This window comes from Agelaius tricolor, unplaced genomic scaffold (genome assembly GCF_023055355.1).
Source record: "Agelaius tricolor isolate 1412-34295 unplaced genomic scaffold, bAgeTri1.0.p SCAF_10, whole genome shotgun sequence".
Taxonomy (NCBI): domain Eukaryota; kingdom Metazoa; phylum Chordata; class Aves; order Passeriformes; family Icteridae; genus Agelaius; species Agelaius tricolor.
In genome coordinates this window covers 14,826,156-14,848,841 of record NW_027269270.1, presented here as the reverse complement: position 1 = coordinate 14,848,841, position 22,686 = coordinate 14,826,156, and the positions used below count along the sequence as shown (strand labels likewise).

The 22,686-nt window shown below is 43.4% G+C and overlaps 1 protein-coding gene across 6 annotated transcripts in view; it reads right to left on the bottom strand.

Moving 5' to 3' along the window:
* Nucleotides 1-22,686, bottom strand: part of CHN1 (chimerin 1) — a 94,110-nt gene that overhangs the window by 10,689 nt on the left and 60,735 nt on the right. For all 6 annotated transcript variants that reach the window (XM_071434867.1, XM_071434866.1, XM_071434865.1 and 3 more), the window contains 2 exons: nt 17,481-17,558; nt 4,593-4,677 (listed from right to left, as the gene is read on the bottom strand). In XM_071434867.1, the coding sequence (XP_071290968.1) occupies nt 4,593-4,677; nt 17,481-17,558 (163 nt within the window). The remainder of the gene's footprint in view (nt 1-4,592; nt 4,678-17,480; nt 17,559-22,686) is intronic.

Sequence of the window (22,686 nt, the reverse complement as noted above, 5' to 3'; positions counted from 1 at the left end):
GAACGGCTCCGAAGCAAGGCTCTGCTGTCTGATTAGCATTTCAAAATTCCAGAGCTCATTCCTCGCAGGAACACCACCAGAACCCGAGCTGGTGGAACAGCTTGTCAGGCAGCACACACCTCCACCTGCTGATGGGCAGGCGATGCTGTCCAGCCCCCTTCCCACAGCCCTGGCTTTGCTCTTTGGGTCTCTACTGGGCTGTCTGTGCCCAGCATTCCACAACCAGCAGAATCCAGTGCTCATCTCAGAAGGAGCTTGGATGTGTTTGTAAGGAACAAGCGTGGGCACAGGGGAAGCTTTTCATGACTGAGCCATGCAAAATACCTTGAGAGTGGGCAACGTGATGAGAACACCTTGCCTTTCCCTCTGCTGACTTTAGTCACAAGAGCATCAGCTGTTTTTCCAGGCACAGAAAGAGTGAGCTCTCTGCCTGCACAATCAGTGCCTGAGGATGGGCAGGCTCCTTTGTGCTCACCTCCATCCTTACACACCAATGGAGCAACACAGGGCTGTCCAACACAAAGGATTCATAGAAGGCAAAACAAATAGCAAAGGAAATGGGGCAGCTGCACATCTTTCAACTGCTGGAGAAGGAAATGGATGAAATGGGGAAATCAAACACTTAAGCAGTAATTCACAAAACAATTCTGCCTTGAGACTGTATTTTAGCTCTTTTAGAAATGAACTCCCAGATCTTACTGTAGTCAGGGCTGGCAGCAGTATTTCCTGGGGTCTGTCAGTGGGAGCTGATTATCTGCACACTGATAGTTCAGCTGCACATTAATTTCTATCAGCTCTTCAGAGAGGTTACCTGCTCCAAGGAAACCAGAAGATAGGAAATGCTACATGTGTAACAGGCTGAGATAGTCTGGAGCAAAACTATGAAGGCTGCAGCAATGGTGCTTTGTGTACAGCCTCAGAGGGTGGTGCTGCCTGGTGTTACTAGGAGCAACCCAAAATACCACCAAAAGCATCCAGGGAAACAGATATATTAAAAAGTTATCTTTAAGATCAGCTAATTAATGCTTTGTAACCAGCCTGTTCAAAAATCTTCTGCTTAAACTGCTTATTCACGAGGAACAACAAGCAAAAGCGTGCAGGGAAGGACTTGGAGAGCTCTGATGGGCTGGAGACAGGTGCAGCTTGGCAAATCTACTGATCTGCCATTCCACTTGGGCAGCACAGGAACAGCATCAGCAATGCTCCAGCCTCTGAGATCACACTACTCTGGTAATGCTACTGTGACTTACATGTTTGTATCATTCATAAAAAGAACCCACTGGTGCACATCTGCAAATTTTGTTTGAATAGTATTACAGTTTCTCTTCTGAACACATTCTGGACACTGGGATGAGCCCTATGAACATAGGAGAGCTTTACATAGGAGGAATATTAACTAAGAATACATTTTTCTAAGTTCATGCATTGGATTTTGTTCTGGGGTAAAATCTTATGTCTTCATTAACTTCTACTGACCTTCAGTGTTTACACAAAGTGATGGCATTATAATTTCATATACTTCTTCAGTCATTTCTACTTACATACTGCACCCACCAATTAATTTCCTATAGGATCCAAATCCCAGATATCACCCCAAGATCTAAGTTTGGAAGACAATGAAATTCCTCTCACGTTGGGTAGTTTGTTTATTAATCCCCAAACCTTTGCAGTCCAGATAACACCCAACATCTCATTTCAACTAACAACCATTCATCAGGTGTCCAATGTGGTGCCTACATTTACCTCTCATCTTTAAGGCAGGAAAAGACACAGTCCTCCTTCTTCATCTACCATAAAAGCTGAACAAGGATAAGTTAGGGAGAATCCACCTTCCAGGAACTGATAATACAGGACTGCACCTGACAGGATCCTGACCACACTCAAGTCTGTGTTTTGGCAGACACACATTCAACCATGCTGGACTGAAACAAAGCATGACTCCAGCTGAATTTGCTAAGGCATCCTAGCTGGTTGCTATGGAATGTGTATGCTTATAAATGTTTAGTTCTGGCTGATAATTTTTTTAAGGATTGCCTTACTTTGTGTAACATAAACTATCAGCCATTAGAAATAAGCTCTGTTTTTTCCACTAGCTCTTCCTCCTTTCTGAAATGGGTGACATTTATCTTTGCTGTCCAGTCTTGGACTGTCCTACACTTCTCCTTTTGCATGTTTTTGGGCTTCTGCACAGAATAGGATTTTAAATGGTTGAGAGTAGCCCATGCAGTAATCCATTTCTATTTGTTAAACTCATCACTTCTGTACAGCAAATAGAGTCCTCTTGAGATGTGCAATTGTTTGCTATAAAAAGCAAATGCTTTAAAAAGTATAAAACTACATATGATCCATGCAGTTTTGCCTGTAGGTATTTTCAATAAAATGATTATACAGACCACCAAACAGATTTCGTGGATTTCTCTGAAGTGGCATTGAACCCCACTTGAATTCAAGTGGGCTGCATCCTGCTAAAAGCTGTAATTTTTTTTTTGAGTACAAACCTACTCTGAAAAACAATGGCCTCATGTGCCTCACTGTTTCCATATTAAAATGACTCAGTTCAGAAGCAATTTTTTTTTTTAAAGCACTGTAAGACCACATAAACTTGGCCAAACTCCCACCACTTAAGCCTGAGCTCCCCTACATTGGTACATTAGCACTGTTCTGTGTCTGTGCACCTCCAATATTTCCCTGAAATGCCCAGATGTGGGCAGCTTCTGGCTCTGATGGCTGCACAGCCTCAGCTGTGGGAGCAGTCAGACACTGCTGCAGCCTCACTCCACCCCAAATCCCTGCTGATACTTCAGCAAGCATGGTCGTACAACATGGGATTTTAAAACACAAATAAGATCACAGAAACTACTGGAAGCTACCAACACTGATGTGAAACCTCACACAAGACAGAAAGCCCTAATTATAGTTTCTGAACCTATGAAGTCATCTAATACACATATGCTCCTTATGCTGCAAGGAGGAGAAAAATGCATGCAGCACTTATTACCATCTTCATAAGTAGGAAAGAAAACCAGATTTTGGAAGCTTTTGGAAACCCACAGTTTAAAAAAATCTGCATAAATCCAGAAAATCATCTGTACTTCAGTTAAAAGAAAAAAAAAAAAAGGCAGTACAAAATAATAAGCACTTTGGATTTAACTGTAAAAGCAACAATATTAATTCCACAGTGCCATGCAGCATTGCAAGCCTTCATACTGTTTATTTTTATTCTTTTTCTGGATCAAAGTTACCTAACATCAATCTGTAAAATATTTGGTATCTCTCCTAAATGCCCAAATGGAGGAATCTAAGGCAAGGAATAAAGATGGCACACTTACTGATTCAAGTGTAATCAAAAACATACTAATCAGAAAACCAAAATCAAGCCTCCTCTTCCTCTCCTAGCACTGTACACCCTGTATCAAAATCAAGAGCAGTAAAACGTATTAACAATCTTCACTCACAAGTGGAGGACATGGCTATGATCCTGTATTCTTAGTAGAGGGAAAATACTGAGAAAGGAAATGCCATTTTTGCATAATCATGTCTTAAAACAGAGCTGCACTCTCTAATGCATCCTGGACAGTGCAGACTGTAATGGTAACAACAAAGTATTGCATTCAAACAGTTTTGGGTGAAGAATTTAAAAACATTTCAATCCTATGTGGATAGAAATGATTTTAAATATTACATCATTTTGCAGTTCTGTGATAAAAAGCCTTCTTATTTGCTTGAGACAAGACTTCAGAAAGCTTTAGACAGAGCAGATTTTCTTAAATTAGCTTGAAAATTCAGTTTCCAGGGCAACGTAAGCAGGTCTTCATACATCAACATCTCTTTGCACCATTTTTATAAATACGCTTTGCTAGAATGTCATAAAATACTTTTTAAATACAGCAAACTATCTGGATCACTTTGATCCTTTTCTCTGCCTTTGAAAGAAAGCCGACTGTCCTTTCCTTTCAGAAGAACCTTATCAATAAAACTGTCCAACTGTTTTCCTTTGGAGAGGCTTTATCCAACAATGCCTGCAGTGATACCCATACATGTGATACATTTCTACAGGCACCTGAATGTTTATGTAACATTCCAGTAGGCATCCCTTATTCATCATCCCTTTTCTTTTCAGTCTGCAAGTAGGAGATGTGATTTAGGGTCTGTGGCATGCTGGGACTCAGCTGGTTTATATATAAAATTAACCTGAATGTCTGCAACGTGGAATCTGCTGAGGTCCACCTTGCACATCAAGATCCCCAATGACTTTCTCACACCTACCAATACATGGAATGGTATCAAAGAAATAAAGCTAGCTGTGCCTCTGTCTATTTTCTCCTCCTTTCTAAAAGGGTGGGGGGGAAAAAAAAATCTCTTAATGATAATGATTGTCTCCTGTCTGTGAGTGCTGGAGGGGTGCTGTGCATCACTCCAGTGAGTCACTGAAACAGATACCTGAAACAGCAGCAGCAGGGTGGATACATCTCCTCCTTCCACTGAGCAGGGAGCAGACTGAGCCTGGCCCCGCGTCACGGCAGAGCAGGCTGCACATTACAGAGTTACAAGGTGAGGAATGACTCAGGAAAAGAACACTGAATGACTGTTACCTGCACATTTTACTCCCTGAGCAATGAGGCCCCACATGAAGTTGGCACAGTATTCACACCAGTGCGGGCCCCTGAACGTGTGCACCTGGAAGACAGCAGCAGAAAGAGAATTACAGAAAATGAGCCACCATTTTACAGACATCAGCATCAAGGCATGTAAACAGTGCAGAACTCCTCTTCTTTGAAGGTACCACATGCAGTTTCTGGAAGCTTCCCTTTATCATTGCAGGAAAGGAAGAAAGGAACTAAGAAAGATTTAACAAGCAAGGCCCTTGCAGACCTGTGGAAAACTGAAGTCTTCCATCCTGAGCCATCCCAAGCAGCAGAACTGGGTCTGTGGGGTCTGCTCCAAGAGCAGGTCAGAGAAGCAGGCATAGGCCTTCTCCCACCTCTTGGCATCCCTCTGTTTGGCAGGAGTCTGGCCACAAGGCAAGGCTTTTGCAGCAACTGTGCAAGAGTTCACTTTTCAGTCTCAAGTGCCTTCTGCCGTGGCCTCCTCTTCATAAGGCACTGTGTGAATGGGTAGAGGGCTGCAAGATTCCACCTCACATGGAAAGAGTCCTGCCAGGCAAAAATACCAGTGCCACACAGAAATACTGTACATTTGCTAGAGACTTTTCAGTTTAGAATAACTCCAACAGGAAATTAATTTTCTTCAGACTAATGCTACATATTGAAAACCCAAAATGAAAAAAATGAATCCACTGAACCAGGAAAAAATTCTAAGCTAAAGAAGAAAAAAAACCCCAATGCTTGCTTTCATTCCTGACTCACATGCCTGTTACAAATCCTGCAGCCACCATTAACTGCTTCTGATTTCATTCTGATAAAGCTCCTGCTGTAGGAAACCACAGGATTCTATACAGAGAAAATCATTACTTCCTTAGCCAGTGTAAAACGCTTTGAGCTGCTATTTAGAATAGACAGGCTGAAAATAAAATTAGTAGCTGATGATCATAAAGAAATGAAATTTGCAGTGAAATACAGCAAAACTGCTTTAGGCTGGAGTCACTCAGTTCCTCAGAGTTATTGAGTGGGTGTGGGAGCAGGCAGTAACCTCACGTGTGTGCAATGCCTGGTTGGATCAGTGTGGAGCAGGAGGGAGAAGGAGCTGGGGGAAATGTTTGTTCCTGACATCTGCACACAGCTCTGGCAATGAGCACTGAAAGAATGGCAAAGTGGCTTGACTGAGGTGGCATGTGTCCCTGATGTAAGAGGCAGGTGGATCCAGCTGACACCCCCACGAGTGACAATGCAGAGCAGCACCCTGCAATTCAGGCCACAGCTCAGTTCTGGCCACAGGAAGCTCTGCAGCCTCCTGGGTACCCTCAGAGCAGCAGAGACATTGCTGAGACACTCTGGAAAGCTCCTGCTGAATTCACCAAGCAATTCACATGCACATCTGTGCCAGGAGATTCCTGACTGCCTGGTCCAAAGCAAGCACAGGCTGCCAGTGCCCTGCCCTGCCTGTCCCCACCTGCCTCTGGAAGGTGAGATGTGCTCCACGAGGCCTCTTCTCCCTGCAGCCCTGGCTGACTTCCACAAAGCAAACCATGACAAGACTGTCAGCAGCTCTACTCTCCATTTTCTCTTTTCCTCTCACCACAAAGAGATTTTTCACACCATTCATTTTGTTACCCACCTGCACTACCCACATCATTTTGACTTTCTTCCTCAGACTGGTGGTTTTTATCCAGGTTTTTGGCAGTGTTCTCTTCCCAGAATAAGAACATTCTAATATCCTGAAGCAAAGCATTGTGCTTTAATGCCTGCAGGACTAACAGAACTTTTTCAGGGAAAAAAGAAGGCACAATTTGGGCCGTCATCTTTTTTTTTTTTGGGTCAAATTCCCCCTGAAACATATTTCTTTAAAATATTTCTCAAAAATCCCATCGAGGAAAATTGAAGCAAAATTGACATTTCAGAAGTCTGGACAATAAACAATTTCTTTTCACAATATTTTTCAGTTTTGTAAGTTGTTTTGCTTTCAGCATCTCTGATTGCACAAGGGAGGGGAATTTTGTTTTGTTCTTTAAAATGCTGATGGATAAATTATTAGTTCTTTCTGAATAAAACGAATTATACTATCCTACCTTGTGCCTCTGTGGTTGCTGATTTCAATTCATCAAACATCAAATCACTGAATGTTCTATTTGCTGAAGCATTTCTAATGCTGTCCCTTAGGTGCTGGAGTCCCAGCTTGGCTTCTCCAGAGCCACCCCCAGTGTTGATACTCATTAAACCTCAGATGTCCTATCTCTAACTGGCTGTTTTAGCAGTGACCATTCTTCCTTCTTGGCATTTTGCTCCCCACTACTGCCTGCATGTTTCCATCTCCCCCTGATTCTCCTTAGAAACTCTTCTGCAGGGTCTATCACATCCCAAATCTGCCACTCCAACATTTTGCTTCCATTTTTAATATTATGAACTTTTCTAATGAGCTCAGCTTCTCTTACATGAAGTAACTATGATTCACCTAGATTGTACCACAGCCAGCTCCCCTGGTATCACCCTGGCTCTCAGCCTGCTCCTCACAAGAGTTTACATGACTCATCATCAACTTAAAAATGACAAGGACAAGGTGGACTCTCCTCTTCCCTGCCAACAAACACTGCCTGTGCTGGTTGGAGTGACTTTGCCCTTCAGAACCACTGTCTCAGTAGCTTTAGCACTTCTGTCTCATCCCATGCAGCCAGGCTTCATCCAGATACTGAAATGCTTTTCCATATCATCAGCTGGATTTACCCAGAGCCTGCTCTGCTCTATGCTGCCCCATCCAAATTACTATTTCTTATCCATTATTCTGATTGCAAACTCAAAGCAGATTAAAAGGTGAGGGCAGGTTTTTCTGTGTCCCATGATGCTCTGCCTTGCTTCATCCTTATGAGATGGGAGGTTCTCTGGCAATATTAAACAGGAGGCCCAAAGGTCACAATGTCCTTCCAGCCCTGGAGTAAACAACCCTACAAGATCAGCTCTGAAGCCTCTGTTTCTGAGCAGTGTTTTCTTTTCCCAGAGCATCAATATTCCCACTTCTGTGCAGTGGAACTGGACACCTAACCCTGCCCTGCTCTGAATACACACCCTCCCTGGGAATTAAATCAGACACAGTCAGTGATGCCAGGAAATACTGAAAAATTGGTCTTCTGAGGTAGGTCAGAACAGCCTCCAATCCTAGTTAGAGGATGCATGGGATCTGGCAACTAAAAAGAAACACCTTAGCATCCCTTTGCTAGTTCAAGAGCCAGCACCTGCAAACAATACTGCATTTATCACATGACACTGTTTAACACAGCATTCTGATTTTATATTTAATTCCCAATTCTAAAAACTAGCCAAGCAGCTTGTCTGTTTTCAAAACTAAAAGATGATTTCCAGAAAAATTTCTAAAAACACACCCAGCAGAGTCCCAGAGATCCTGACTTAAATTACAAGGGCTTTCTTTCCTCTTGTAAAAAAGAGCATTTGCAATATGCAGATTTTACTGTCTTATAAAATGTGAGAGAGCAGGATTGCCAACTGTGGCTTTACATCTCCCAGTCCTTCCATTCTCACTCCCACCCAAAAATCTCCTTTTCTCTCTTTCCAAATGGGAATAATTTTTTAAAAGAATCTGGAAAATGAGTGAGTGGGAGAGCAAATTAAACTGGTTTTAATCTTGATTTTCTTCTCCTGGAATTTTACAAATTAATTTAAAACAAAAGGCTAGATAATTTTAAAGACAAATATCTGCTTCAGAAACTCTATAAAACACTATTAGTAAGCTGTCCTGCAAGTCTGAGGTAAGAAGAGAGTCTCTTGTAAGGTTTATACCCTAGGCATTTCTATTTAGAACTCTCCTGCACTACCAACAAGGCATAATAAACATGTAAGTACTGTGAACTATGTAGGAGAAGCTTTTTGCTCAGGCTTCAAGAGTATATTCTTAACACAAGGAAAAATAGCTTAATTCTTGTGATTAACAACTCTGACTGTTGGAAAATGTTACTTTGTTTTGTATTTAATTAAATTTTTTTTGGAAGGGACCAAATTTTAGGAGAATCAAATAAAAAATGAGGCAGTGGCTCTGACAGCAGATTCTACCACAAGCTGTGAACTCCTCAAGCAGATCTCCCCCCATTATTTCTCAGGCTCTATAAAGGTCACTGCTGAAGTCAGTTATTCGTGCATCTTGTTACTCCACTTATTTTTCATGCTTTTGTTTTTTCCAAGGCAGTTATTCAGCTACCCTTGATTGCTACCTGAAGATCAGGAATAAGCCAGCAGATAATTTTTATTCTTAACTGGGAGACTTATATTTTATCACATGTCAAGGCAGGGAGGAAGAGAATGAGAGAGTATCAGTGAAGTGCTGTGCAAATGTGATATGAGGGAAGATGGTGGATCAACAGAGCTCTAGCAAAGCCACTGACAGGAAGAAAACAGGGCTGGATTTGGAAACCTATGGTTATAGAAAACCAACACTGGGCACATATAACAGAAGTGTTTGGGACAGGATACAAATAAGGCTTCCTTTGTTGAGAGGCTGCTGCCACAGTCCTACTGAATGCTTGTTCCATCAGACCCTGCTCCCTAGAGAGCACCCCTTCCACAGCCCTCCACACCAAACTGCTGCTCAGAGTCATGGGTTCTGGAAAATCCAGAATGTGGGATGGGATACATCACCTTGGAAAAGGATGGGAAAAAATACTGCTGATCTAAACTCCTGGGCAACCAGAGCCTTACACTTCAGGCAGAAGCCTTGTCAGGGCTCAGAGAGGAGACCAAGCGTACCAGGGACTGAACACGTGCCACACCCCAGCATTTGCACCACATGGTACTCCAAAGGTTCAGGTCTGCTGGCTATACTGTCCTTCAAACAAATTCCCAAGGATGATGAGACACTGCTGATGGAGACTGTCAACTCAGTGGTCCTAACTGATTTGCAATTCCATCAGCTGAATTCTGCCTACTGGGGCTTTACCAAGCTTTAAACTGAATGTGGGAGACGTTGTAAATCCCAATTAGAACGATGAACTCAGCCTGTATTATTAACATCTGTTTTCCCTGTCACAGCTGATTCTATCAGGCACTGAGCACACCCATGCTGGCATCCAATAGGCATTGTCCTTTTCATCCATCCCTGGTCCAGAGATTGCCTGGACGTGAAGGGTAAAGAAGAGATAGGAGTGAGAAACTCAACCATCAGTCTGGGCAATGCTTCAATTTTTCCTTGTATCTTTTATGATGATAGTGACTCTAAAACAAGGGTCTCAAAGCACTTCAAATATTCCAGCACATGGTAATTCTCCTGGGAGGAAAATACTGCTGCTGACAAGTAATCTGAGAAGCCAGAAGACTGCCATGACAATCCACACGGCAGAGCAGTATCTGCAAGATAATTGCTTTCACCTGAAGGTGTAACAGAAATGAATGTAACTGGGAGCATGGAACAGACCTTCTCCAGACCTAGAGCTGACCCTGCTCAGCCAGCTGGGGTGTCAGCCATGGGGAGGCAGCCTGGGAGCTGCCCAGTGCCTCTGTGCAGCAGTTCTGGAGAGGAGAGCTGCTGTCAGAGCTGCTGTCAGAGCTGCTGTCAGAGCTGCTCCCTCGCCCAGAGCGTGCGGTATAAATAGCCTGGCTATCGCTGCTGGGGGCACTGGGAATGTGGGCCAGGACAAGCTCCCTCTGCATCCTCACCCACTTGGAGCCAGAAGCGCTGTCAGACCTTGTTTACTCTCTGCTTTGCACTGCCTGTGTCAGCACAGAGGGAACAACTGGAAATTGAGGTTAGCTTGTGCTCTACAAGAGCCAAAGTGAAAAATGAGAATTGCAAGTTGTTGGCTTTTTTGCTTGTAAATTGAGTGAAAGTGGCCACCTTTCTTTCAGGATGGAAAGCTGATTTTCTTTGAATTGACATCTGGAAATGGGAACATTTTGCATTTTATTTGAGGTCCAACTTAGTCGATACATGCCTCCATACAAAAAATTCTGAAACTAGAGGTGAAAATTGAATATAATCCTTAGAACTACACATGTACTTTATGTATAAATAGAATATAAACCCCTGAGAGATTCCTAAATGAATGCTTTTGTCAGGATCCTAAGGCTAATATGGAGGAAAAGCTGAAAAGCTGTTGATGAGAGAGCATAATATGCACTAGAAGCTTCTAGAGACAAAGTCCCAGTCCTCCCCAGAGGAGCAATTCCCAGCCTTACCAGAGAAATGGGCTGGTCTGGCTTTGGGCTGTGCACAAGCCAAACTCACAGGATCCACACATGCAGACTAAAAAAACTGCTGGTGTAGTGGGAAGAAATTACAGCCCAAATAAATTAAGTCTTTAGAAGAAAGGCTTTCTCTCTCTCTTTCTCTTATTTTTTATCAGTGGCAAAGCCTGAATTCAGGGACTAGCACTAGAAAACCAGAAAGCTTTAAATAACATTGTGCTATTTGGAATCTACTTTGGGAAAAAAAAAGTGCAAGGAACATTAAATAAATACTTTAGGAGACTAAAATCCATAAATGCCTAAAAGCTTTTCTGGATTGAACTGTCTTATGAGTTTCAGAAGGAACAATATAGAGCAGATGAGGTCTTCACAGAAGTTTTGTAGAAGTTTTTTTTCCAGTTATGTTCTCCAGGTATTTTCCCTGCCTTTGAACCATGTTCCCCCCTCAAGTCCTAAGAGTCTAATAGAAACATTAAATTTCCTGAGGTGTTCTTATCTGTGAGAACACACACTGGCTCTCCCCAGGGATTATGCTAGAGGCACCCAGCTCTCTCTGAATATTCATTTATTAGTGCAGTGGCTCAATTAAAGATATTTCAAAAATATGTCCAGTGCCAGTTCTGTTCCTAATAAAAAATCCAGCATCTTCTTTTCAGTGGAACTAGATCAATTTACCCCAAATCAGCATCTGCCCCAGTTTTCAGAACATCAGAAATAGAAATGAGTTCATGTCAGAAGTCATAGAAAAATGGCTCTGCTTAATATAGTAAGAATTTGTAATAGTTTCTGGCCTTTTAGAAGCACTTCTGCATTTTCCATCTCCCTGTTTCCCAGTGTTTAGGCATGGCTCTACGGAGAAGCTCTCTAGAATAAGATGTGGCATGGAAGTGATTTGCTATGACTTCTTACACTAGCAAAGCACCCAGCCCAGGTGCAATTACCCCAGTAATACCCGGGCCAGGGCCAGATGAGTTATTTGTTTCCAAGATGTGATACAAGTTTCACTGGCAGAGTAACTCTTGTTACTATCAGCAGTCTCATCGTTGAAGCAACGCTTGAGTCTGTCCATACTAGCAAAGTCTTTCCAGGGACTGGTCCTTACCTGAGCCTTCACTCCTTGTGCATGCCTGAGGTTATATTCTACTTCCAGTTACTTCTGGAAAACCATGCTCTCTCTAGCCTGGAGCTCCCCATTTGGCCTTTCAAATGAGTCATCCTCAAAGAGAAAGCCAGGATATTGCTTCAGTCGAGGAGGGGGTGAGGAATCCCAACTAACAAGGCTCATCAGCACCTTGGCTGACTCACTTTAAGCACCCATGGAAAAACATCTCTCTGGAAGAACTGTTGGCTTGAAAGGGAATTATGCTGTTAATCTTGACTGATTAAGCAAGCAGTCTTGCAATTGTTATTTTTTACAATTAATTGACTGTGCCCTCATCACTAGTAAGACTGACTAGGAAACAGCATCAGAGTACCCAGCACTGTACAGAGAGATAGCAAAAAATAAGTCTTCTGGAGATAGATGTGGTTTGTGAAAGGCAAGAGAGAAACCAGGCAATATCCTGGGGAAAATGGTGCATGGAAGCACCATTCTGGCGGCACAGACACCTTCTTGCTCCAGTGAAGCACCATGGCACTAACTGAGGCAGAAGAATGGTTTGTGCCTTGGACTAGGGGCAGCAAGGAAACACCTGCAGGCTGTTCTGCTGGCTCAAGGCATCAGGAGCCAGAGATGTCTGAAGGAATACCTGTAACCAGCCAAGGGAGCTAAAACTTCCCCAGGGCCTATGAGTCACAAAAGCTGAAGGGGAGTGAAGACCTTTAAGGTGTTTTGTCCAGGCTTATTTTAAATTTGCCAAGTGATGAGGAGGTTATTGCACTGAGTAACAAATTTCACAACCCAGGAGATTTTTTGCTGTTAAGCTCAGATTTTTACTTTCCTTTTAGGCTATCATCCCATAAATCCCAGGTCCTCTTCCACAACTGCCCTCCTTATCAAGAACATTTTTCAAGCACAGTTTTATCTCTTTTCCCAACCCCATGCAAACACAAACACCAGGCAAGGAGTGAGGTCAGTGCCCAAAGCACAGCATCAGGTGGTGAGGAGATGCAGAAGATATTCCATGTCAGAGAGGGTGGACCCAGGGCAGAAGGTACCTCATTAGATAGACCTTTTTATCAGCAAAAAACTATGGGATGTTTTGAAACAAACCAAGAGCAGAAATGGAGAGCTGAGGAGAGGAAGTGCAGAGCACTGAGCAAGGGGAATCTTGTGTGTTCATTACCCTAATAAACTGCCTCACCAGAGAGAGAAGATGGAGAAAACCTTAAACCCAACTTGGATTACCTGGCTGTCTAAGCCTTTTGGGCTAGAGCCCACTTCACACCTTCCAACCCAGAGCTTCCTCTGCTCCTCCTCTCATTTTCCATCCACATGCCACCTTGCCCCTTTTCCCTTCAGATTTGCAGTTCCTCTACTGCCTTAACCTCCTTCATCTGCCTGCCCAGAAGTGCCCAGCTGCTTCCTATCCTTACACCCAGTGAATAGATTAAATATCAGCTGGGTAGGAAATTTTATTTTAATTTACAAGCTGTCACAATTATTGCCTTTTGGGGACAATATAAGCAACTATGAGAATTGTAAGGGACAGTAAAAAGCATTCTTTTTGGTAGGATCCAGGGGTAGAATAAATTTATGGAAATGATTAGGTATGAATCTATTCTGTTTGCTTCTATGAAGTTACAGAATTTTGTAAACTCTTCTGTTACAAAACTTTCCCCTATGATTTACTTTTTTTTTTTTTGTAAGAAAATAACCCCACTGGCTTCAGCTATGCTCCTTGTCAGCACTTCCAAGAGCACAAAAGAGCACAGGTCTCCCAGAGCTTCCAAATAGAAGATGCTCTTGTTCATCTACACTGGGTGGAAGAATGAGCTTGATATCCATCACACACACACACACCCCCTGTCCATATTGATACATTTGTACCACTTTTACCAGACTGTAGGGAGATTTATTGCCCATAATGGTTAGTGAATTGAAAGAAATAAAAAGCCTTTCTCTGAGAAAAGGTGGGGCTGAAATTTTGAGGATGGTGAAGTGACTGTCCTCATTTGGTCTAATGATTCATTTTACAAGAGATCTCATTCAGCGTGCTGGATTTCAGAAAAAGCGCAGTGAACAGAAGGAAATCAAAAGTAATCCAAATATGCAAAAAGATATTTTTGCAAGTCACACTCATGTCAAATTCCATTAGACAATTATTTATTTAGCTCAATTAGAGCTAAATAAAATGCTCTATCAAACAACGTAAGCCTCTTTAATATATTTGAATTATTAGAAAATGGTTAGAAAACTAAAATTATTAGAAAATTAGAAAATCTGATATATTTGAATTATTAGAAAATGTAATATTTTACATTAGATTTATAAAGAAGAACACAGAAACATAAACTTATATTTTTTATAAATTGGAAAAGGCAAAATTATGCTTAAAAGGAGAATACTTTTCACATCTAGCTTTCATCCTGAAGGACATGCATTTAAAACTCAGAACTGACATTTATAAATAATCATCCCTTTCTTTACTTATGGAGATTAATTTAAGAGAATTCAGGCACTCTGTATTTGCATTTGAGATGTGTTCATGAGAGACCAGACTTTCCCAGCCAGGAGAATATTACAGAGCTGGAGATCATTACCGACCTGCTCTGCTTGCAGAGCTCCCTGTCACCCTGGCTACCCAGCCTGTTCCCTTCAGGCAGGAGACAACTCACATTCCAGGAGATTTAAGTAAGATTAAATCCTCTCAAAAACCCTGCCATGTCAGCACTCCTAGTAAAACTGTCTTTACATTCTTCTTTCAAACAACCCTTGGAGCAAAACATAGGTTAATGGATTTATTCAGGGGACCTCTTGATGATTTAAAGCAGCTTTCATGCTCACCCCTCCCCTAGGCACTGCACTCCTGTAATGAGGATTCACTGCACTGCTCCTTTGCCACCGTGTTCCTCTACCTGAGCTCTGTGCAGGCAACAGAGTCTGAGCGTTCCAATCGCACCTGAGTCCCCAAATACCCACCCCACAGAGGCAGGAGGTGCAGGGAGAACTGAGGTCCCTTAGCCCTGGTCAGCTCTCTGGGGTGATTGCTAACCCCAGGCTGCCTCTGGAATGGCTGCAGCTGTCACCTTCCCTTCCCCAGGAAAACACCGCCGCTGCTTGTGCATGTGTGGTTCTCCATTTCTCCCCTCTCTGCTAGGGTGCTGCAGCATTTTCAGCATAAAAGGATTTTTGAGACCCCTTCATTTCTGTGAGCAGTGATGTGACTGATCAAAGAAGCTGCTGGGAGAGGGTTAGGGGTCCCTATCTGGTGCCTTGTGCCTGCAGCACAAGAAGCAGATCAGCTGCAGAGGTACAAAGCAGCAGACACACTCCTGTTTGCTGTGGAGCCTCTGGGGACAGCAGTCACTGCTGATTAGCTGAACTGGATAAATTTATTTAATTTCTCAGTTGTTTTTTCTTGGTTTGTTTCAAAAGTCTAGGTTGAAGACTATGGGCCTGACATTTCCTTCCTCTCTACATGGGTGGCAGATTTGCTGCTTGGCAGGCAACCTCGGAGACTCATGCAGACATGTTAAATGATGACATCTATACATGCAAAGAAAAAAACCTGACAGATGAAAAGAAATTATAAAGGAGAGAAGCACACAAGCTAAGGATAGCCATTCATTTTAGAGCCATAACACAGCACTTGCTAAGAGGTTATCTTTTTGCTTTTTATTCTGATGGGAGAGTGGATACATTTAGAGTTCATGACTGCCAGCAGCATTCCTTCCATGGGAAAGTTGGTTCCAGCACACCCTGTAAGGGGCTTGTCCCCTTCTAGTCTTTTATAGCAAAAATTATTTGTGAAAGGCAATTCCATTCTACTGACTTGAGAATAGACTTACTTCTCAAGGTATATTTTTCTGTCAACAGTATGTATAAACGAACTACAGTACAACTATTATAAAGAAAATAATCCATGTGGAAAGTTTGTGCCATGGCTATGACCTTGGAGCAGACATACAGTCTGGTTTTGGAAAAGACTGGAAAACTCACAGCTCTGAAACTTTCCATAAACACTTTATGGAAGAAAAAGAAATAAACAAACCCAAATGAATGAAAATGAGGTTATCAGATTATTTTCAAAACAGATATGTTTCAGGCTGTTAAAGAAAAGCAACTAGGGAACACAGATGTGCAAAATTAAATACTTATTATCCTACATACACTGTAGTACATGGAAAATCATGATCTGCTAGCATCTGCAAGAATGATCTTCAAACTCTAAGGAACAAATGAAAATTGCAAGACGTTGCAGATATTTAGGACACCTCAGGAGCCTGTGAAAAAATGCTCTGCATTGAACTGTCAGCCAGCACAAATATGTTATGCCAAGCATTCATATTAAACGCTTCTTACATACCATTCTGTACACAGTTTTCAAATTTGTGCTTAATGGAAGTACTCAAATGAAACAAAACATCCTGATCACATAAAGTTTCCACTTTTGGTGATTATCTGGACTCAAAAGCCAGAAGGTGGCTTAAATAAAATCAGATGGAGAATAGGTAAATTAATATATGTGCATGCATGTGGACATTCCCACATTCTGACATGTGTGCATGATGGAAATCAAAACTGAAAACAGGAGACATTTAATGGATACTTATATCATCAGATGCCTGTATTACATTAACAATATACCCTTCTCTTAAAAGAAATAAAAATAAGGTTTTTTGGTTTTTTTTTACATTAAAGACAACATTTGCCCTTCAAATTGTATATATGAAATTTGTACTGTCATCTACAGGAATCCAGTAAAACATCAATTTACGTAATCTTAACATTAAGACTGCCTATCGTCAAATGTATTTGACCACCAAAAGGTTACATTACTGAGTCCTTACTGGACACCTATTACAGACAGACCCAAAACACAAATATGTTGTACTGACACGTATCACTCTTACCAAAGAACATTGGTTATTTAAAGTAATTAGAACAATAACTAGAAGCTACATAGAAGACTAAGTAAATTTTATTAAAACACAAGGTAGTTGCTGATGCCAGCATGTCCAACAGCCTCATGGCATAAGCCTCGTTAGTTTCAACACTCAATGCATTGACACAGGAGAAAAGCCAGAAACTAAGGGAAATGCAGACCATCTGCTCAATCCAGATGCAGCAGAACACACTTCTTACCTCCAAAGCTATTTACGATCGGCAAACTGAGATAAGATCAATTCAATCATCTAACTATAGATCTGAGAGGTTTTTTGCATTGAAAGTAAAACTGGGCTACATTCGAGTTGAAAGAAAACTTTGCCGTTTTTCTCACCTTTAGCATCTCTCTCAGTATAATCCAGTTCTAAATAAAACAGATAACTAGATATGGCAAATATCATCGAAACAAATGCGTGCACACAAGCAGCCAACAGCAAAATCCCGGTTCCTCTGCTCTATGTTCTAAACGTGCCTCCCTGATGTAACTGGCAATGAGCTTTACTTGCAGCTTTTAAGTTCCTAGAAAGTCACAGCGTCCCTACCTATGATTTCCTTGCAATACCAGACCCCTTTCAAAACACGAGCTAAAGTCCCCTTGCCCGAAAAAGAAATTAGACAGGAAAACGTCTTACCTTGAAATTATGAACCTTCTCGTATTTTGGAACGTGTTCATTTTCCTTCAGAGTTGCTCTTCGGACGAGCGACGTCAACTGCGAATAAGCAAAGAGTTTAAGAGGTTGCCAGATTGTCACGGACGCCTTGCGAGCGCCCAGTTTCATGCCCAAGGCTGCGAGCAGCAGATCGCGCTGCTGCCGGCCCTCGTGCCCGGCGCGGTGCCCGGCGCTGCCGCGGGCTCGGTGCGCTGCCCAGGGCTCCCTAGCCGGCATGCTGCCCGGAGGCGGCTGGGTCACACTCGGGCTGCCGGGGCGGCGCGGACCATGCCGCAGCCTAGGCTGCTGGGGCGGGCGGCGCGGCCATGCGGGGCACGGGCTCGGCGGGGCGCGGGGCCGGGCGCTGCGGGCGGGCGGCCTGCGGGCCGGGGGCGGGCGGCAGCCGGCGGCGGGGACGCGCAGCCCGCGGCCGCTGCCTCCATCGGCGGCGGCCGGCTCGGGGGGCGCGGGGACGCGCACGCCTCGCGCCCTGCTCCCGCCCGCTGCCCGGCGCGGCCCCGCGCGGAGCGGAGCGGCCCCGCCCCGGGGCGGCCGCAGCCAATGGAGCCCCGGCCAGGCGGGCGGAGCGGCCCCGCCCGGCACGGCCCGGCCCCTCACGGAGCGGCGGGCCCCGGGAGCGGCACCCGCGGTGTGAGCCGCGCACCGCTAGCAAATGGCACCAGTGCGCTGCTGGGGTGCGGCGGGAGGCAGGGCAGCTCGCAGCAGCCCCGGGGACACGGCGGGAAGCGGCTCTCCCCCACCCCCCCGTCTGACGTGGCCTGTGCACCAGGGGGTACGGCCAGGAGCGGGTAATGCGACCGCTGATGGACACCACTCTTCCCTTAAAATTAGGTTTTTCAGTACTTTTCGTGTGAAAACATTCTCACTAATCTCACATCGTGTAGGGAGGTGAACACAAATGTCACCCCAAGTTCACTGCAGCGCTCCACCCAGCAAAGACCTGAACCCCGCACTGCTGCTGTCGCCTCTCTTTAGAAATTTACCGATCCTAACAGAAGGTGAATGGCCACAGTCTCCCACTGAACTGAAACCTGAACCTCGGACGGATGCAACTGACGATGAAATGTGCCCAGGGCGGTCTGTTTCTGGCCAGCCCTCACACAAACTATTCCACACAACCATTAAAGCCTTGACCTCGACTGCCACGGAGCCGGAGCCACGGGGCTCCCGAAGGAGCAGGGCAGACTGTGCCAGAGCCAGCCGGAGCTGCCCACCGGGGCAGCCCAGCTCCCTCAGCTGAGCGCTGCCAGCCGGAGGGCTCGCCGCCACGGCCACTCTGCCCCTTGCCCCGGCGCTCTCCAAGCGTTTGTGAACAGTCTCTGTCAGAGACAGCAAGAACGGACCCTTGATCTGAGCACAGCCAAGCTTTAGAGCGTGGGGCTGGGTGAGGTGCAGGGTCCAGGGACCTTTCCTTCCCCGCCTGTGCAGAGAGCGGCGCGCAGCCCTCCCTCCCCCTGCACAGCCTGCCGCACTGCTACCGCTCTCCCTGCTGCAGCCGAGGTATTTTTATCTCTCCTGAGTCAGAAACCGACGACAAGCACAGTTTGTCACAAGCTTCTGGGTGGAATTGGTATGTGCTTTGCAGCTGGATCGCAGTGTTCCAGTTTAGCTCAGTCCTGCCAATACAGCTGAGATTAGTGCTCACTGGGAGCCCCTCTTCTGTTCCCTTGTGTGGCCACCCATAACCTTCCCGACAGGTTTTAGAAGTCTGCTGGGTTTCAGCAGAGGGTCATGGTGCAGAGATTAAGGATCAAGGCTGGTGCTGCACTAAACACTAATCTGCAATGCAGCTGATAATTGAAACACTGATTTCTTGATCATACAGGAGAATGCTGTCAGGCATTACTGGCTCATACAAGGGTCTGACTCAGTTCCTGGTTTCAATACAGGCAGGAGGCTGCTTGATCCATCCTATCAAGAAATACTTTTCCAATGACTAACTCAATCTTCTTGTCTTACTTTTAACCACTCCTTTCTAATGCAGGTGAATGCTCCTCTGACATTTTTCTGCCCATCCTTGCAAGTATATTAACAGTCCATGGCAATAGAAGATCAAGAAAACTGAGATGACGAGTAAGAGATGATAAAAACTGACACTTTATCTACGCAAAGTGTGAAAATAGCATGGACTCAGGGAAGAAGCCCCTTTTTCCTTTCCTTTCCTTTTTCCTTCTAGCTAAAGTCACTTCATGGTTTAATTCTCAAGAACTACATCAGATTAAGTCCCCATGGAACAAGGTGGACCTACACCTGCCCCAGAGGAGTCATCCTCTCCAAACAGGCTCAGGAGGAGTCATCCTTCCTGAGAACAGGCTCAGGAAGTAAGTAATGATTTCTAAAAACATTTCATTACACTTTTCTCTGCAACCCAAAATTCCTCTTATTTTTAAGGGGAAAAAATGCTTCATATTGGAAATAAATTCTTTGAAAATTGAATTTGTTGGAAATAAATAACACAGTGAATTCCAATAATAAATTTACTATCTGAATCAACTCTTACTATTTTATGTAATTCCACTTAAGAAGCAAGGTAAAGCAGGCTGAATTTCCCTTTCAATCACTAGTAGAGCACATATCTGGTTTTTGGCATACTTACTCCTTAATTTTCAGCTTCTCTTTTCCTAATCTTGAAGAACTGAGTTATTTCCAATGGCACTTTAGAGTCATGCTAGTAGAAACAGATCTCTGGATCCTGGAAAATTAAATCTAAGAATGCCAATAAAAAGGTAAGTAAAACTACCCCACAGGGAAAGGTCCTATCTCATGGTTGTAATTATGAAAACGTGTTATAATCTGGAAAGTAGTTATACAATTATGAATTTTAATTTTAACATTGCTTTGTATTACAGAACTCTAACAGAGACTGCTTATTGGTTTGACATAAATCAGCTTCCCATTGTTCAATGCACAGCATTTTCTGCTGTTTACAAACAAAGGAGCCCTGGCCTCACCACCTACCCTCACAGACATTTGCCTGGGCTATTTGCTCTACAGTAGTGTACACCAGAAACAGAGATTGAAACAAAGTTAAAGCCATAAAGCTAGCGGCTGAAAAATTAAAATTTATATAACTGCTTGTAGATGACACAATTTTATAATGTGTATGCTCATTCTTCTGCCATTGCCTAACTTTGGGTGTTTGGCCTTACAAAGCAATGCTTTCCTTTACGCACACCGAATCCCTCATTTCGAAAACCAAACTGAAGAATGAAATTTCTGTTGTACACACCTTCTTGACAACAGTTTGGGTCATCAGGCAGGGCCAGATCTTTAACTTTTAAGTATGTGAGATAACAAAGTAAGAGAGAGCGAGCCACTGTCCTCAGGCAGCCCTAGTCACTGCAGAGATGAGTCACCCTGAGAGCAAACCAGTGAAGGCAAGGACCTGGGGCTTAACTCAAATCCTGCAGGAAGCTATCAAGCTATCCACTCCCAAGGCACTGTCCTGCTCCAGGCTCTCTGGGCTGCCTCTAGTGCCTGTAGCCTGCACATCCTGCTCCTCTTCTTACACCTTGGGCTGGCTTTTGATTCAGTGTCTGCTCTCCACCAGTGGCTCCTGCACTCCTACCTGCCAGCAAAGTCTCTTCTCCAGAGCCTTTCATTTTCCAACAAATTATCTTTGTAACTAGCTCTGCCTGAAGATACTGCTTGAAGATACTGTCTGCTACATACTGGATAAAAAAGAGGTAAAAATCTGAAAAAGAAAGTAATTTCCTACCTCTTAATTTTTTGGGGGTTTTTTAGCAATTGTGAGTGACAAACATTTACAATCATAATTGCAAGTGCAGGGAGGAATATGCTGTGCAGCCTCCATGAGGAAGGAAACTGCAAGGCTGTCATTCTTAAATTTAATTTCAGGACGTGATTTCACAGGACTAAGGTGAACTGAAAAGGGAATGACTGGAAGCAACAGCTGAGCAACTTCTCAGCAGGGCATGCAACCTCATGCCTGTACATTTTAGTGATTTAAGCACTAAAAAGTCAAACCCAGCAACACAACAGCCTTTAAACTACAACATCTGTTTAGAGGTTCTACAAGTTACATATAGACTGAAGCGGGGGGGGGGAAGGAATAAAAGACTGTAATGTGCTATTTCAAATGTTGTATTTTTATAATAATATAATAATATTTCAATTTGTTGTAAAACCTCAGCTGTAGGAGTGGTTCAGTCTAGGTCCTACTGGGACTCCACTTTCCTTACTTTCCCCTGGAGTAGTTCTTCAGGGTGCAGGAGAAACAGCTGTTCACTGGAGCACTATCTGCTCTCAGTGTTAGATGGATAATGTATGCGTATTTTCTGCTATCTCCCAATCAGTAAGTCTGATTATGAAGCCTTCACAGAATTGATTTAAAAGTCATCTGTGACTTGCAGTAAATTCCAATTAGTCACTCTCTGAAAGACACATTATGTAAGTTTAATCCAGTCACACAGTTCAGTCAACATTGTACAAATTGTCTTTCTAAAAAGGGAAATCAATGCATTCCCATTTGTGGAGTAAGAAAGTGAAATTACTTCAGGAAAAAAACAAACCCAAAATCAAACCCCAACCAAAACAGAAAAAATCAAGTAAGGTTAAGATCACAGGTCCTAGAATAACCAGATTAGAGTTGATCAGTTGATCCTGAAGCCCACATGCATTTCCAATAGAATGGAATGTTTCGTTTTCTGAGCACCTGGCTCCACTCTCAAACACGTAATCATGTTTTCTTCAGAATGCATGCGTAATACACTACAGGCTTCTCATTCTCAAATGGTATTTTCATGTTGTTATGACTAACTAAATATGCCTTTATTGTTTCAGAATGTGTATAAAATATGGTCCCTTCTCTGCATTTTAATAACAACCAGCAGTTATTCTGCAAGCAATTTTTAAAAACATCAAAGATGATTCCCTATTGTACATGTATAAAGAAACAAGACACTTGGTTTACTATGCAGTGAGCCACTGTACATTCTGCAGTATTCTGTTTCACTGTATAGCTAACTTAGCCAAATGCATATGCTCAGAAAATCCTTGCTTGTATGAACACTTTATGAGCATATTTTATGGCCTCAGTACATGATTTTCAAAAGCTAATCAGTCAGATTGTGAAACTGAGCCCAATTTCCTCAGTGCTGCTCTTAGTGGAAGTTTGTTCCAAGCTAAATATAACTTTTCCAGTCAT